Below are 14,381 nucleotides of genomic sequence, written 5' to 3'. Positions count from 1 at the left end.
ACATCAAAATCATCACTGTGGCGAGGTGGCGGATTTTCTTTTGACACTGGCCGAGGTGTCACGTAATTTACCTCATCAATTATTACATCTCTTACTTTCATAAACTTCTGAGTCTCAACATTCCAAACTTTGTATCCGTTGGATTCAAAACCGACAAGAATACCTTTCCACGATTTTTTATCAAATTTACTTTTTCTATTTTTGTTATGCACGTAAACTGTCGATCCGAAAACTCTCAGATACTCTAATTTGGGCTTTTTACCATGCCACAATTCAAATGGTGTTTTACACAACTGTATAGCTTTTGTTGGAGTAAGGTTAGTCAAATATGTTGCCGTTAAAACTGCTTCTCCCCAAAATTCTTTACTCAGAGCTGCACCATTTAACATTGCACGGGCTCTCTCGACGATCGTTCGATTCATACGTTCCGCAACGCCATTTAATTGAGGAGTATATGGAATAGTCAAATGATAGCTGATTCCTTTTTCTCTACAAAAGTCCTTCATCTGGTTTGACAGATATTCTCTACCATTATCACAATATATATTTACGAGCTTTACGTTAAAATGAACTTCACTCTTTGCAATAAAGTCTTTGAAAAATATGAACACGTCTGACTTATGAGTCATTAAATACGTTACGGTATAATGCGTAAATTCATCAATAAAAGTTAGAAAATAATTTTGATTATTTATCGTTGGAGGAGTTATTGGACCACATACATCCGTATGTACAATAAACAATGGTTGATTTATGTGACTTTTATCTTTTGTTTTCTTAAAGGACAATCGAGACTGTTTTCCGTTTATACAAGCCTCACATAAATCGTCACTTGGAATAACTTTTTCAAGATGACTCACATCTTCAAACATTTGTTTATTCTTTAGATCTATAAATTTTCCTTTACCTATGTGGCCCAAACGCTGATGCCATAAATGATAATTATTAGTATTTGCGTTCAATACTTTGTAACGATGTTTCCCCGGAGTGTTCCGTAAGTCCGGGGAATTGGTTACCTTCGCCGGTTCCATAGCATCCGCGCAATTATTGGGAGGGCGCCAGCTATTTTAAGATAGTAAAACAGCAAACCAGAGTTCCGCCTGGTTGTTAAGGAGACAATCAGGAAATACCATTTATACCGCCTAGTTGTTGAGGACACAATTAGGAAAGACCGAAAATCCGGTGGAGGTGGGGGTTAACACCTCCACAATGTACAGATACGGACGAGAGGACAGAATGGTGGGGTTTGCCCATTCACGCGACAAGACAAACAATGAGTTCCCCCTAGTTGTTAAGGACACAATTAGGAAATACCGAGAGAGTTCCGCCTAGTTATTCAGGACATAATTAGGAAAGACCGAGATTTTACCGATAAGTTGCCAAAAATAAGTATGTCACCAGAGGTCGTCACCGTCGCCTTCCGGGGCTCGGTGAGGACATCTGGGGACTTCCCGCGAAATGCTAGAGGGGCGGATGTAAGGGTGGAACGCGTGCGGGAGCACTGGGTCGCTCAGTATGCTAGGTTATGGAGAGAGGGTCAGAATTCTTTTTAGTATGGTCGGTCACCGATAGCGTCGGAAGGTTGGTAAGGTAGGGTGATCGATAGCACGTCAGGTCGATAGAGGCGAGAGCGATCGGTAATTAGATAGCGGTAGAACGCCGATAGCTGCCGATATGCGCTAGCATCGCGAGAGCTCTAGGTATAGGTATACCTTCTATTATATTCCGTTAGCTCAGCCCCATGGCTGTAAGAGAGATAGCGATAGGTAAAGCGATATGGCGGGCTATATAGCCACACTAATCATCGAGAGCTACGGGCTGTCAGAGCCCGGGGCCGAGTGGCCCGTGAGAGTGCCGGAGCAACTCTGACGTGTGGAGTGGAGAGTGCTCCCTAGTAGCTCTGCTCCCCACTCCCGACTCACGCGGTTGGAGTGCGTGGGGGATCACCCGTGGTACTTATCACCACCGCGAGGATATCCCTGCCGGTAACGTTTCCTGGAGCGCGCCGAATTCAAATGTCCCCAACCAGGCCGTCCAGTTAACCCCTTATCTGGACCCCTGGCCATTTGAATGCCCGCCCCATCTAACATGGAACAGTTCTCTGGAGTGGAGAACCCAGTGTTCCGACAGAGGAGTCTCATTGGAAGCTGAGGTTCAGTACTATAACCTCAACTTCCCACGCGTAGGGATTTGGCGGACCCAATCGGTACATCAGAGAGCGTAATTTATTCCAATAAATATTTTAAATTATTATTAACGCGAAAAATCGCGTTACAGTTTTCGAGTTGTTATCCTTAATAAAGGTTGTCGCACTCCAAAAAGAAAATGAGTTAACTTAACACACTTGAGACAAAAAATTATCACTAGTTTAGTGGTTAAAATTAATTTAACTCTGTGTTGTAATTATTGATTCGGTCGTTGCCTTTAATCTTCTTGTTATTGTTTTGGCAAATACAAGGTCCTAGTGGGTTGAGTGTACTGGGTAATACTACCCAATCTTATTATATTTTTTCGCTTCAAACTAGTGTAAAAACACAAACTAACCGCCAATTCCCACTGTAATACCTTTTCCGACCTTCGGAGATCAGTTTTTTATCGGGTTGTGTGCGAAAACCCGGTCTTTTTCGTTTATTTCGACTAGACATAGGTGAGGCCTCCAATATACACATTTACCAAATTAACAAACGATTTACCAGGTGAAAGGAAAAAATAAACTAAGCTATAAAATGGCTTATTAGTAATAAAAGAAAATAAGCCACGAAGCGATTATAAAATCAAACAGTCATGAAACCTGAATGACTATGAAAATAGAAGTATAAAATTTCCAGGCTTATGGAAAATGAACAATTCAATTGTCTACGATTAGATTATTTAAAGCTTAAGAAGTAATTTTCTAGCATATCCGTAACCTCCAGATTATTGGGAAACTACGATGTTGCTACTGTCTTTCCCAATAATACGCAGAATAACAACTCAAAGATAGAGTAAATTTCATTTCTTGGATCCAACACCATATCTATCCGAGCAGTCCCTTACTCAAATTGCTTGAAAAACAATTAATTTCTATATTGAATATTTTAAGGCTATTTAACTGTTAATTTTTCTTAGCTACGTGCTTATTTTTGTCATCTTGGGAAGAATCACTCCTTCAAAAGTAAACGAAAAAGGTCGGCAATTGCTCTTGTATTGTATGTATTGTAGTTTTTTTTGCTAATACATTAGTAATTTTTCCTCTAAATGGTTCTTTTGTATATTGCTTTTTTGATGTTATTATTATTTTTTCGTTGTCATGATTGTTTACTTCTAGGCTTCCATATTTCACGTTATATTTTTACCAACTTTATTGTTGTAATTAACACTATTTATTTACCTGATATTTAGGAAAACACCTCAAATTTCCATAAAACTATTTTATAAATGAAAAAGTTCCAATCTACGATTCTTAGATGGTATCTTATATATATATGTATGCATATATGTGTGTGTATCTTTTCCCTTTTTTTCTTTCCTTTTCTTTACCGGCGATGGAATACCTTGATTTTTTTTAATGAATAGAGACTTTTAAAAGCTCTATCTATTCACACTGATTAATTGGTAAATGTCTAGAATACCGCCCCGATTTTTTCGACGTGTATCTAGATTTAAGGGCTTTTTGTTCCTGTTTCCGAATCTCCGAAATTAGTCTCCGGAAACAATGACAACAGAAGTTATGCGAAATTTTTATATTGCTCGTGGCGCTACCCAGGGCCACGGTGGGGACGTGGCGGTGTGACGGCACTTCGAGCCCGACATTCGGTTTATCATTTCTAGTTGGACCTGTTTCAGACATTTACCGAATTCTTTATATTTGCCTCAAAACTTCCATCATCTTTTATTAGGAAATATTAATTTATACAAAAATGGATGAATTTGAAAGAATCCATTGGGGGAAATCATGAAAAAACAAAAATCGAAAAAAGTAGAAAGGGTTTTAAATTTGTCAATATAGTTACGAAAATGAGTTTTATTACGGGGATTATTTTAATGATGTTTTAACTCTTATTAATATCGAAGCAAACAATTGAAGTTATGATTCAGTTAACCCGAAGACAAATATCCAAAGATATACACTATTGCGGACAGTTGGTAACGAAAATCCTCCCTTATAGAGTAAAAATCTGACCCTTGTAGTTAGCTGAAACGTAACCACTGAAGACAAATAAATAACGAAGTAAATGATGGAGTGAGAGGGGGGCGGGGCTGGGGGTTACGTGTTAAGGGTACGAGTTTAAGAGCTAGGAAATGCGAAGGTTGGGAAACGTGGAAAAGAGTAATGTTTTGTTTGCTCTTTTCTATGTCTTGAACTTACGGTTATTGTCGGTGTTGGTGAGACGAAGACAGAAAATCGGTTTCGATCGCTCTCCTGGCTTTACCGGTGGCGTTCCCCAAGACGCGGGAGTCCTTGGTGCTTCGGAGCGATGAAGTATCAAGCAGGTCGGATGTCTGATAGTGCAGGGAATGATAAGTCGGGAACCCAGAAGCTGGCTTAGGAGTGACCTTTTTCCGTTCCTGTTGGTGAAAGTGTGTCTGTCGGTACTGATACACGCTGTAGTCAGAGAGTCAGTGCAATGAACTTACCGTGAATTTCGATCACATACAAATCTTGTTGTTATTGCCAATACAGTGAGTCAATTGGATCGGATTCAAAACAAGTCGTCCTCCTGTATGGCGTGGGAACTGATAGACAGGCGCTGATTTTCGATGAATTGGCCTTTTCGACAGAACTTGTGACCGTGCAGACACCGGTGAACACTCGAAGATAGATTGATCCAGGCTGAATAAAACAAGACCGAAACGACCACAGCTGCGACTAAGCCTGATCCGCCGCAAATGGCCCATTTGTACAATGCGACATGTTGAAGAGAGGAACGAATCGCGATGAATGGGTCTTCCCGGAAGAAATCATGAGCGTATAAACACCGCTGATCACTCGCAAATGAAGTGGCCCAAGATGTCTGAAGTTGGTTGAAGTCAAGCTTGAAATTTGGACTTCGCTAGACTTCATGGAACAGGGCAAGTTTTTATAGCGTTCGATATCTTATTACGTCACAGGAACTGCTTGCTGTGACGATTCACCATTGAACTATGGTTAGACGATTCCATCCCTTCTTTATAAGGGTTTTGAAGTATGGAAGGGAATTGTTCGTTGACGAAAAGACAACTAATGTTGGTCGCAAGTAAGTCGGTCTTCATCTAGTATACGAGTAGCACAGATTTCAATTTCCTTTGTGTCCGGGATGGTAGGTCGCATGAGAGTGATAGGGTCGCAGTTAGACAAACTCAAAACTTGTCATTTCGTCATGCCTGGGGCCCTGTTTTTAATCTGGTTCAACGATTTGTCGAAGGCACTGGTATCTCTTTGTTGCATATCACCCTCTCTTTCCCCTCTTGATAACGGTATATTCACCCTGGCGGGTATCCGAAGCTGACTCGCGACATGGGTTATCACCAGAGGCAGTCCTGAAGATCGCTTACAGCCACTCTCATGTTTGAATTCTTGGGGTGCCTAGTTTGGCTACCCAACCCGGTCTGTTTTGAATTTGTATTTTTTTTATTTTATAGAAATTCTTACCTAGAACCGACGATGATTAACTGCTGGAACTGCAACAAATCATTGTGAAAGCCTATGTGTTAAAAGAGAATAGTGAGGTATTGTAGCGTCTGAAAATGTGCTTTCCTCGATAAATTCGTAGTTTTTTCTCTATTATTATTCTGAAATCGATTTATAATATGACACCCATTATCTGCTGACTTTCGTTCTGCCATTGAAAAACGCTTTTAAAAAAGCTTCTAAATGCCTTCAAAAGTCCTATTCTCCTATATTAAAACGGAGATGGGTCGTCAATCTAACAGGTTGGATCTCATGGGAACAATCGATTCTTTGAATCTCAACATCGATTAATAATACATTAGTTGATTAGTACAAGATACAGGGGTGCGGAGAAATACCACAAGATGGCAGTCTAAAAGATGGTCCAACAATCCATCAATTTCTTAGAAAAATTCGCGCCAATTACAAAATGATGTTATAAGCTGAACTAAGAATGTATAGTTTCCTCTCGTATACCCTCACGGGTCTTTACGATTTGTTCTCTTCCCACCCCTCAACCCGCTGTAGTGCAATTGCCGAAGGGAGGGAAAACCCTCATTGGAGCAAAAAAACCTGCCCTGGTACAGTCGTCTTTTTGATAGGGTCAATGCGCGACAGTGAAACTGTGAGATTAGAGTGCTATAAATTGTGACCGCTGGTGCTGCGGATCGAACCCGGATCATTGGCATGCTAGTCTAGGATAGGGCCCGGCAAGCTGGGCTCATCGGGTTCACCCGGCCCCCGAGCTCCGTTAGTGAGAGCGGGGAGAGGGGCCTCATTCACTTAACGAAGCTACCTGCTTTAATTCATTTTTCCTCTCAGCTTAAGCCTTGGTTCGACTGATACCAGCAGAGATCGACCGTGCGATGGAACGGGAATTTTCAACTTTTAATACTCCTGCAATTTTAACTTATGGCAAAAATCGAGAAAAATTTATTGATTCTCCGTTTTCATTGTTGATGGAAATAGCGAAGGATAGCACGGAAATTTCCCCTGATGAATGACAAGTAAACCCGAGATTTTCAATGAATCAATGTATATCTGGTCACTATTGGGGCTTATTCGCCGACAAATGTTGGTTATTTGGGTGCCCGTTAGGATTTGGACATTATTCCGACTCTACTAATAGGTTGGCTGCCGACTACCTAAAAAATTATACCTGAATCACCAAATGGTCAACAGGATGAGAAAAATAGAGTTTGACAGTAGAGTCCACTGTCATAACCGCCACAAGTTGCTGAAGTGGAGCAAAGTGCTCTGCTGGACCATCTAATGTGAACGATGCAACTTCGACTCCTACCTTATTCAATCTAATTAAACATACTTTAATAAGGTTCATTTTTGATTGCGAACACATGTCATCAATAAAAGACAAGCCACTGGAAGTTTCCACCATTGATCAAGTAACTGAAAATGCGATGAAGAGAAAACCTACATTTCCCAGTTGCTTCGCTTCAAATATCGACGTATCCACGAATTTTACCGTCTATTTAGTCGTGCACACCTGATTTATTTCTCATTTCGTCTATTACCATGGCACAAAGAAGGCCTTTACCCTGGTTAACAGTTTGTGACTTTTTAATTTCAAAGTATTGAAACACTCCCCGGAGAACCCAGCCGCTGCGTCTACAATACTATACCGAAGGGGTGAGGTAATGCTGCCCGAAGGCTTTCTCGAACATAATTATAAGCCCCTGGTAAATCGAAATGAAGTGTCGGAGCGAAACACCTCAGTTGTGGAGAATATTTCTCCTTCGACCGCTTGTCTGTTTTTGCATTATCATGCAAGCGTTGAAAAAGCTCCGTTGTGATATTATTAATGCTATCGCGGCTGTGCTTACAATTATCTTCAAGATCGCCAGTTTCACGGAGTGAGGTGACAATGGCTTTGAATTTTTGGATCGTCTCTTGATGACGATTCTCCACTTTCGCCCTGACATCTGTCAGCTTACGTTCGACGTCATGTCCAAGCTCGGCATATGAATGATCGTGTGAGATCGTTCCAATGTTTGCCGATGTTTTCTGAGATTGATCTGTAAACATAAAGAGAAAAAAAATCTTAGGCGCCTTTCTCCATATTCATCAAATTTATCCACAGAAATAATTAAGATATGACCATTTTGTTTCCCACTTTCAAGGAGGACGTGACAACCCAGGTATTGTTACCCACCTCGCGAGGTGAAAATTTCCTCAAATTTCATACCTGAAACAAGATAATATTATAATATTTCTTTAGAATGTTTAGTTGGATGCTTCGATATTGCATAAAACACCTTCTTGTTAAATATAAGTGCTGGAATGTAATTAACTTCCGTCTATTCACGTTGACGATAGTTTCCACAGTCGGTGGTAGTGGTAAATTTTCCTACCCATGCCGGAAAATCGTTGGAACAGAGCATATCCGTAGTCGAAGAAGGAAAATCAATGAACTTGAAAAGTATTTCGCACAGAGCACATGTTACTTCTTAGGTATCCAATCGGTTTTTCCCATATTCCGTGCCCAGATCTTCCCTAACTCTTTATCCTTCGGAAACCTAAGTTAGAAAAAAACATGAAAAATCCAATTAGAATTTTATATTACGAAGTTGCATGTAAAAGGATAAACGTCATTGTTACCAACAATTATCTGACATGCATATAGAACTAATATTATCGTGTACTCGCTGATGAGACGTTAACTCCTTATTTCTTTCTTTTTTTTTAAATAATAACAGTACAGCACTTTTTTAGAGGGAAAAACTGCACACTTTGATCGCACGGAAATTTTTCGGAACATAACTGACGCGCGGCGAAGACTAAAAGTTATGACTCGGGAAATTTTTCCGGGGACACATTACCAGCTACGTCATATGCTTTAGTGATGCGCGTTGACGTCACTCGTAGTACCTTAACTGGTATGCAGCGGCGCTTACTGACACTTCAATTTACTTCGCTTTGAGTATCAGAGTTTATAGGGAAGATAGATAGGGCTTATGAAAAGGCTTCAACAACAGTTTTCCTGCGGCGCCTACGGAACTACGCCCAAGGAGCACGTACCCGTAAGTAAAACAGGTCGCGAACCGGAGAGTGCCGATAATTTACAGAGCCCGTGAGTATGAATAAGATGTAGCGTGAACCTGAGAAGGTCGCTAATTCGAGGAAATTGTGACGAACGAAAGCCTTCGATAGAAAACAGAGTGGGGGTATGGTGGACAAACAACGAACGGACGGAATGTAAAATGAGTTCACTCTCATAAATTCGAAAAATTGTTCAACAAATTGGGGAAAAAACTTTAAACGTTAGGCGACGAAGCATTGTTGACTTTTTTTTTCTCGATTGTTTCGATGATGGTTTCTCGGCTTTCAAGCGTTCATTCAAATAAAATCCAATCGATTCCTAGAAGAACGAACGCGGACACGTTCCTTCGAAATATTGAAAAAATTATTTTTTAACAACGTTTTAAATAGACAACGAAAATTAGAAAATATATGAATAACAGCCAATGTCAAACGCTTTCTGACTACAATTTCAAACGATTCTCAATCATCTAAGAAGAACTTGGTAAAACGACTTTTCCGAAATTTATTTTAAAAAATATCAATTTATTAATAACCAAACTGTTAAAACTTAATGTTTCGAGGGAACAATAAATATGAACGGCATACATTATTCGCAGTCGGTTGAGCATAACTTTGCGAGACATTTTTTCCCTAATTTGTTTAACAATATTTCGAATTTGTTAAAAAAAAAAGTATCATTTAAAAACAAGGATCTGAGGGACCCCAAAATCTCGGCGTTTCAGGTGGAAGGGTATACATTCGCAAGACATTTTTTCCCCAATTGTTGAACAATTTTTCGCATTTATGAAAGTGAACGTATTTTCCATTTTGCCCGTCTGTTGTTTCTCCGTCATACCCCCACTCCGCTTTATATCGGATGTTTTCGTTCGTCAGGATTTCCTCGAACTATCGACCTTCTCGGGTTCGTGCTCCTCCATATTCCTAAGCACGGTATTCCCGAATGATCAACACTCTCGGGCCCGCTGTCTGCTTTATTCATACTCACGGACTCTCAAAATTATCGACACTTTCGGGCTCGCGATCTGTTTTACCAACAGGCTCTGACCATGTTGAAGGTTTTGTACAGGCACTGCCAATCTCCCCTATAATCTCTGCGAGTATAGCCTGGACATAGTGATAGTTTTTCCAGTTATATAGTGCACATTGCAGCCCCCATCAGCGAGGATATCCCCGTTGGTAACGGCCCCTGGAGTGCGCCGAGTTCGAACGTCTCTATCAAGTCAACCTGATAACTCCTCATCTACACATAAAATATTATCTTATTCTCTTAGTATCTACACATAGAATATATTGGAATGGGCATGTCATCAATGCTCCTTTCACTTTTGGTGAGGTAGTTTCTATGCAGAACTCCCAAGGCCCGATGGAGGAGGCTGTTACGGAAACTGAGGCCCAGTACTAAAGCCTAATTATCGGAATACTAATTATCGGTATCTCGTTGGGTATACACAGGGTATACACAGGTAAAGAGGTGGGTACCGCCTAAAATCCTCCACGCGTTTTCTCTCGCTGAACTTCCTTCTGTTCTCCAATTTTCTTGATTCTCCTTCGGCTCTCTTCCTTCCTTCTCCACTTGGGTTCACTTTCACACCTCCACACAAATCCTCTCTACACTTCTCTAGACTTCTCTATTAATGTCCCTAAAGCCAAGAAAACACGTCAACCCATTCTTCCCCGATTATCGCCGATAAAGAAGTAATCGGGGGCACACATCATTGAATGTCCTTTCCTTGATTATTTCTTCCGTGGGGGATTGCCTCCTTTCCATACCTCCGTCATATCTCTCCATGAGCACCGCGGCGAGGCGAAGCGGGATTGGGAGAAGGAATGGCTGGGGGAATGGGGTGCCCAATGGTGACGTTTTTCCTAACGTAGCTTAGCCTACTTATTCTAGTAAACGTGTGGTTATTAAGGGGCAGGGGGCGGGGCTAGAAATAGTGCCTCGCCACATGTTCTAAATCAAATTATGCGTCAAAGTAATGGATCCTCTTGACGTGTATTGTCCACTCCTTATGAATTTAAATGCATTAAATACGTTTTACTATAATTTTGATGAGCGTATGGCATATTATATCGTCTTTACTTGAAGCTTTGCACTTGAAAAATTAAACTTTGTACATCAACTTGAAATAAAGGAATAGGTAAGGGTTGCAGTGAGCCCAGATAAGGTTACTAGATCGTACGAGCCTAGTCTAGCAAACATCTGGCAATCTGAAAAAATGAATATGTCCAAAATCATTATGCAAAAAATCTTTGATTTTGTCAATAATCAATTCATTCAGTCATGTACGATGATAAGTATTCGCTATTACGGAATTTTTTAAGACATGGTAATCAGAACAAAAAGAATAAAAATGATTCACGGGAGATTCGCATTTTGAACTTCTCTTAGTGATAACTAATCGAATTAATAGCTTTGTTTATATCTTAATTAATATGGAGCTCAATGTCACTTAGCTTTGATGGTCGCTGGAGTCAGGTGTGCCCGATTCTGCTACGCTGAAATTGTTCAATGCAGACATTCGTATCGACTATGTATATCTTGAGTTTTCGTGGATATTCTCACTCTGAAATCCCTTCTTAATTGAACTCTTGAAATATTTAAGTAAAGTGTTTTAAACCATAAAAAGTATTTGTCATTAAAAATTCGATAATCCAATAGAAAGTTTGGCAAAGGGCAACATCGACATAGATTGAACAGTGAGGTAAGGAAGGATATCGGGTAAATTGGATGGTGAGATGAAATAGCATGAGGTGATTTGCGACCACAAAAAATAAGATAGCCGGTCAAAATGGACTTTGGAAGTGAGTGATGGACGTTTTATTCAAAGTTTTATCGATGTTGATTCATGATTATAAACTATTTCATCATTTTTTACATTAATTTTATTTTGTTTGATCAAATGGTTGACTGGGTATTCTGTTTGAAATATCATTTTCTCCCAGTTCTCAGTGATGACTATTCTTCATAAATTTAATTTCCGTTTGAATTGCCTGGAAGTAGCTTAATGCTATTGTTCGTTAATTATCACCTTTTATTTTTTATTTTTCATTATAAGATTCGTTGGATGGTATGCGAAGATGCGGCGAATTAGGATTGGAGATGGGAAGACAAAAACGTAGCAAAGAAATCATGAATTGGGCACGGAAGAAGCGTCGCATGATTCGAAGAGAGGACCTGCTGGCATATCTGGCCGGAAAACCACCACCACCGCGACCACACACTCACAGGTGAGGATTTGCATCAATCGAGTAATAAGAGCATGAATAGATTTGACTACTTTAATTTAATTTAATTTTCATAGGAACTTAACCGTAGAATATAAATTCATAATGATCGAGATACGTGGTAGCGTATCGGGCAAGTATACGTTTTATACGCGAAAGACCACCGAGAGCTACCAAGTATCTATACACCACACAACGTCTCTTTCCCCTATCTCCAATGGCGACGGTCCAACCGAAAGGTTTCGTAGCGGCGGCTACGGAACTAAAACAGAGGACGTACCTGTAAGTCAAACAGGCCGCGAGCCCGAAAGTGTCGATGATTCTAGAACAGGGATGGGCCATCCCCAGGTAGCTCAGAGCAGAGTCATAAACTCGAGTTAGGAATCCAATCAAGTTTATAACCATACCAATTATGAGCGTCCTATTATGTCATAGGGGACGATAGTAAGGGCCTCACAGTCACCGTATTGGGAGCGTCCCAGAACGCCTCTACCAAATGGTAAAATGGGGAAAATAGCCGCCCAGATTAATATAAAAAGAAATTAAAAAATCCAGACATGGACAAAAATATTTCTGAATATGCTGGTGTAATAATTCCTTGACAGTGTTAGGCATATTTTATTCAAACCCGACTAGAATCTGGAAGGAGCACATGAATGATTTTGTTACAATGATTCACATATTTTTGTCCACTCTTCGCCAGCATTTTTCAATGCTGTTCAACGGAAACCACGGGAAAGTGGTAGGCGTATTCCGTCAAAAATAGGCAGGAAAATGTAGGGATAGGGAAATTGGGAAAAATTATGGAACAGGTAAAAATGATCAGGGATCAATAATTGATGTCATGCATCATGCGAGCGTTCCCCTTGCGAGTGAAGGATTGAAATTATGAAGCAGATAACATTCGGTCAAAGCGAGTCAATGAGAGGGCTGAGGCATCGTACTGAGTGATAATTTATTCAAATCTGGCTGATAATCACTTATTGCTACTAAAATGGCATCATTGACTGACGAACCTGTGAAAAGTGTTCGATCCGACAACTTAATGTTATTCATGTTAGAAAATACCGATTCACATAAGGACGAAGTACCGAATATACTACAAATTCATTTATAAACAGTGAAGAGATTCGGATAACAATCATTTCGTAAAATCTTTTGCCATAGGTTATCGATGTCAGTGATTTGTTGAAAATCTTTATCTTGACGTAAGTTATTTATTTCATGATATAACTCGATCGCGCTGACGGGATGATTTTTTTTGATGATCAAAAAAATGATATCCTTAATTTCCATAGATGAATTTAAGTGGAGAACGTAAATATTTTAGAATTTCACCCGTTTCAATAGTGTCCTTGAAATCTTGAATTTAAATTATCTAGAAGTTGGTGCATGCACTTTGCAAATTGCTGAAAATCGAGCTTAGCGCTGTGCTCGTTCACGACAAGACTGCACAAACGTATAGATGGAAAAAGAATGAAATTTTTCCCGAATTCAGCGATCGCTGATGATAAGAAATTTTTTTAATTTTCGAGAGGTTTTAGATGTTGCCAAAAATGTTTCCGAGAACCTTGCATCTCTTTATTATAAATATTGACATTCTCTGTTAAGTCCGCGGTGAATGCCAATTTCGAGCGCCACTCCACATAATTTAATTCATCGTATACTTCTTCGCGTGATTTTAAAAAAGAAACATGTCATCTAAATTTTCCCAGAACCGACACAGCATAACACCCTTGCTAAGCCACCGAACTTCTGTATAAAACAATAAATCGTGATTCTAAATTATTCTCTTTGAAAACATACAGTCTATGCTTCATGGGTTTTGAAATGATCGAATTGATTATTTTATTTCTAATTCTTCTAGAAACTACAGACTCTGCATTCAATAGCTTCAAATTCTGCTGCGTTATTGACCTAAATATAAATAACTAATACTCATTGAAGAAAACATGAAAGTACTCTTAAAATTCAGCTTCCCGAATTATTGACATCTTTCAACTTGCTTTTTAAATTTCTGGTCCAATAACGAACTTACCGAAAAATCTCTGAAAGAATAAATACCAAACATTGCAGTTTTTACCGGCTGATGTTGATTCTGATTAAAAAAAATAAATATTTTTTGGAAATAATATTAAAAAAAAATTTTCTTCAATGAATATTTTTATTTTAATTAGTTTCATTTCTTGAGTAAATGATTGTGGGACACTGGAACATGACATTGTTGAATTTGTTCCTTTCCTCTGAAATTGAACAGCCGGTTTCTACATTTTATTCGTTTACATCTGCTTTCAAAATCAATAAAAACGTCATAGTGAAGCAAATTTCACATTTTCCATTTTTGTTTCATTTCCCCGCTTTTCTTTTTGTTCAGCGACATTTCTGCTCTTTTCCTTTTCTTAACTGTTACCCCCACTTCGGTTGGTTTCAGCCGAGGAAAAGGGCTCTTACGACCTGGGTCATA

The 14,381-nt window shown here is 39.5% G+C and overlaps 1 protein-coding gene across 2 annotated transcripts in view; it reads left to right on the top strand.

Moving 5' to 3' along the window:
- LOC105263061 (UPF0472 protein C16orf72 homolog) overlaps positions 1-14,381 on the top strand; it is an 81,112-nt gene that overhangs the window by 15,814 nt on the left and 50,917 nt on the right. For both annotated transcript variants that reach the window (XM_011299039.1, XM_011299038.1), the window contains one exon: positions 11,749-11,920. In XM_011299039.1, the coding sequence (XP_011297341.1) occupies positions 11,749-11,920 (172 nt within the window). The remainder of the gene's footprint in view (positions 1-11,748; positions 11,921-14,381) is intronic.

Source organism: Fopius arisanus, unplaced genomic scaffold, assembly GCF_000806365.1.
Source record: "Fopius arisanus strain USDA-PBARC FA_bdor unplaced genomic scaffold, ASM80636v1 scaffold00012, whole genome shotgun sequence".
In the NCBI taxonomy this organism is placed as follows: domain Eukaryota; kingdom Metazoa; phylum Arthropoda; class Insecta; order Hymenoptera; family Braconidae; genus Fopius; species Fopius arisanus.
The sequence above is the reverse complement of the archived record's forward strand: the minus strand, read 5'-3'. Positions and strand labels throughout refer to the sequence as shown.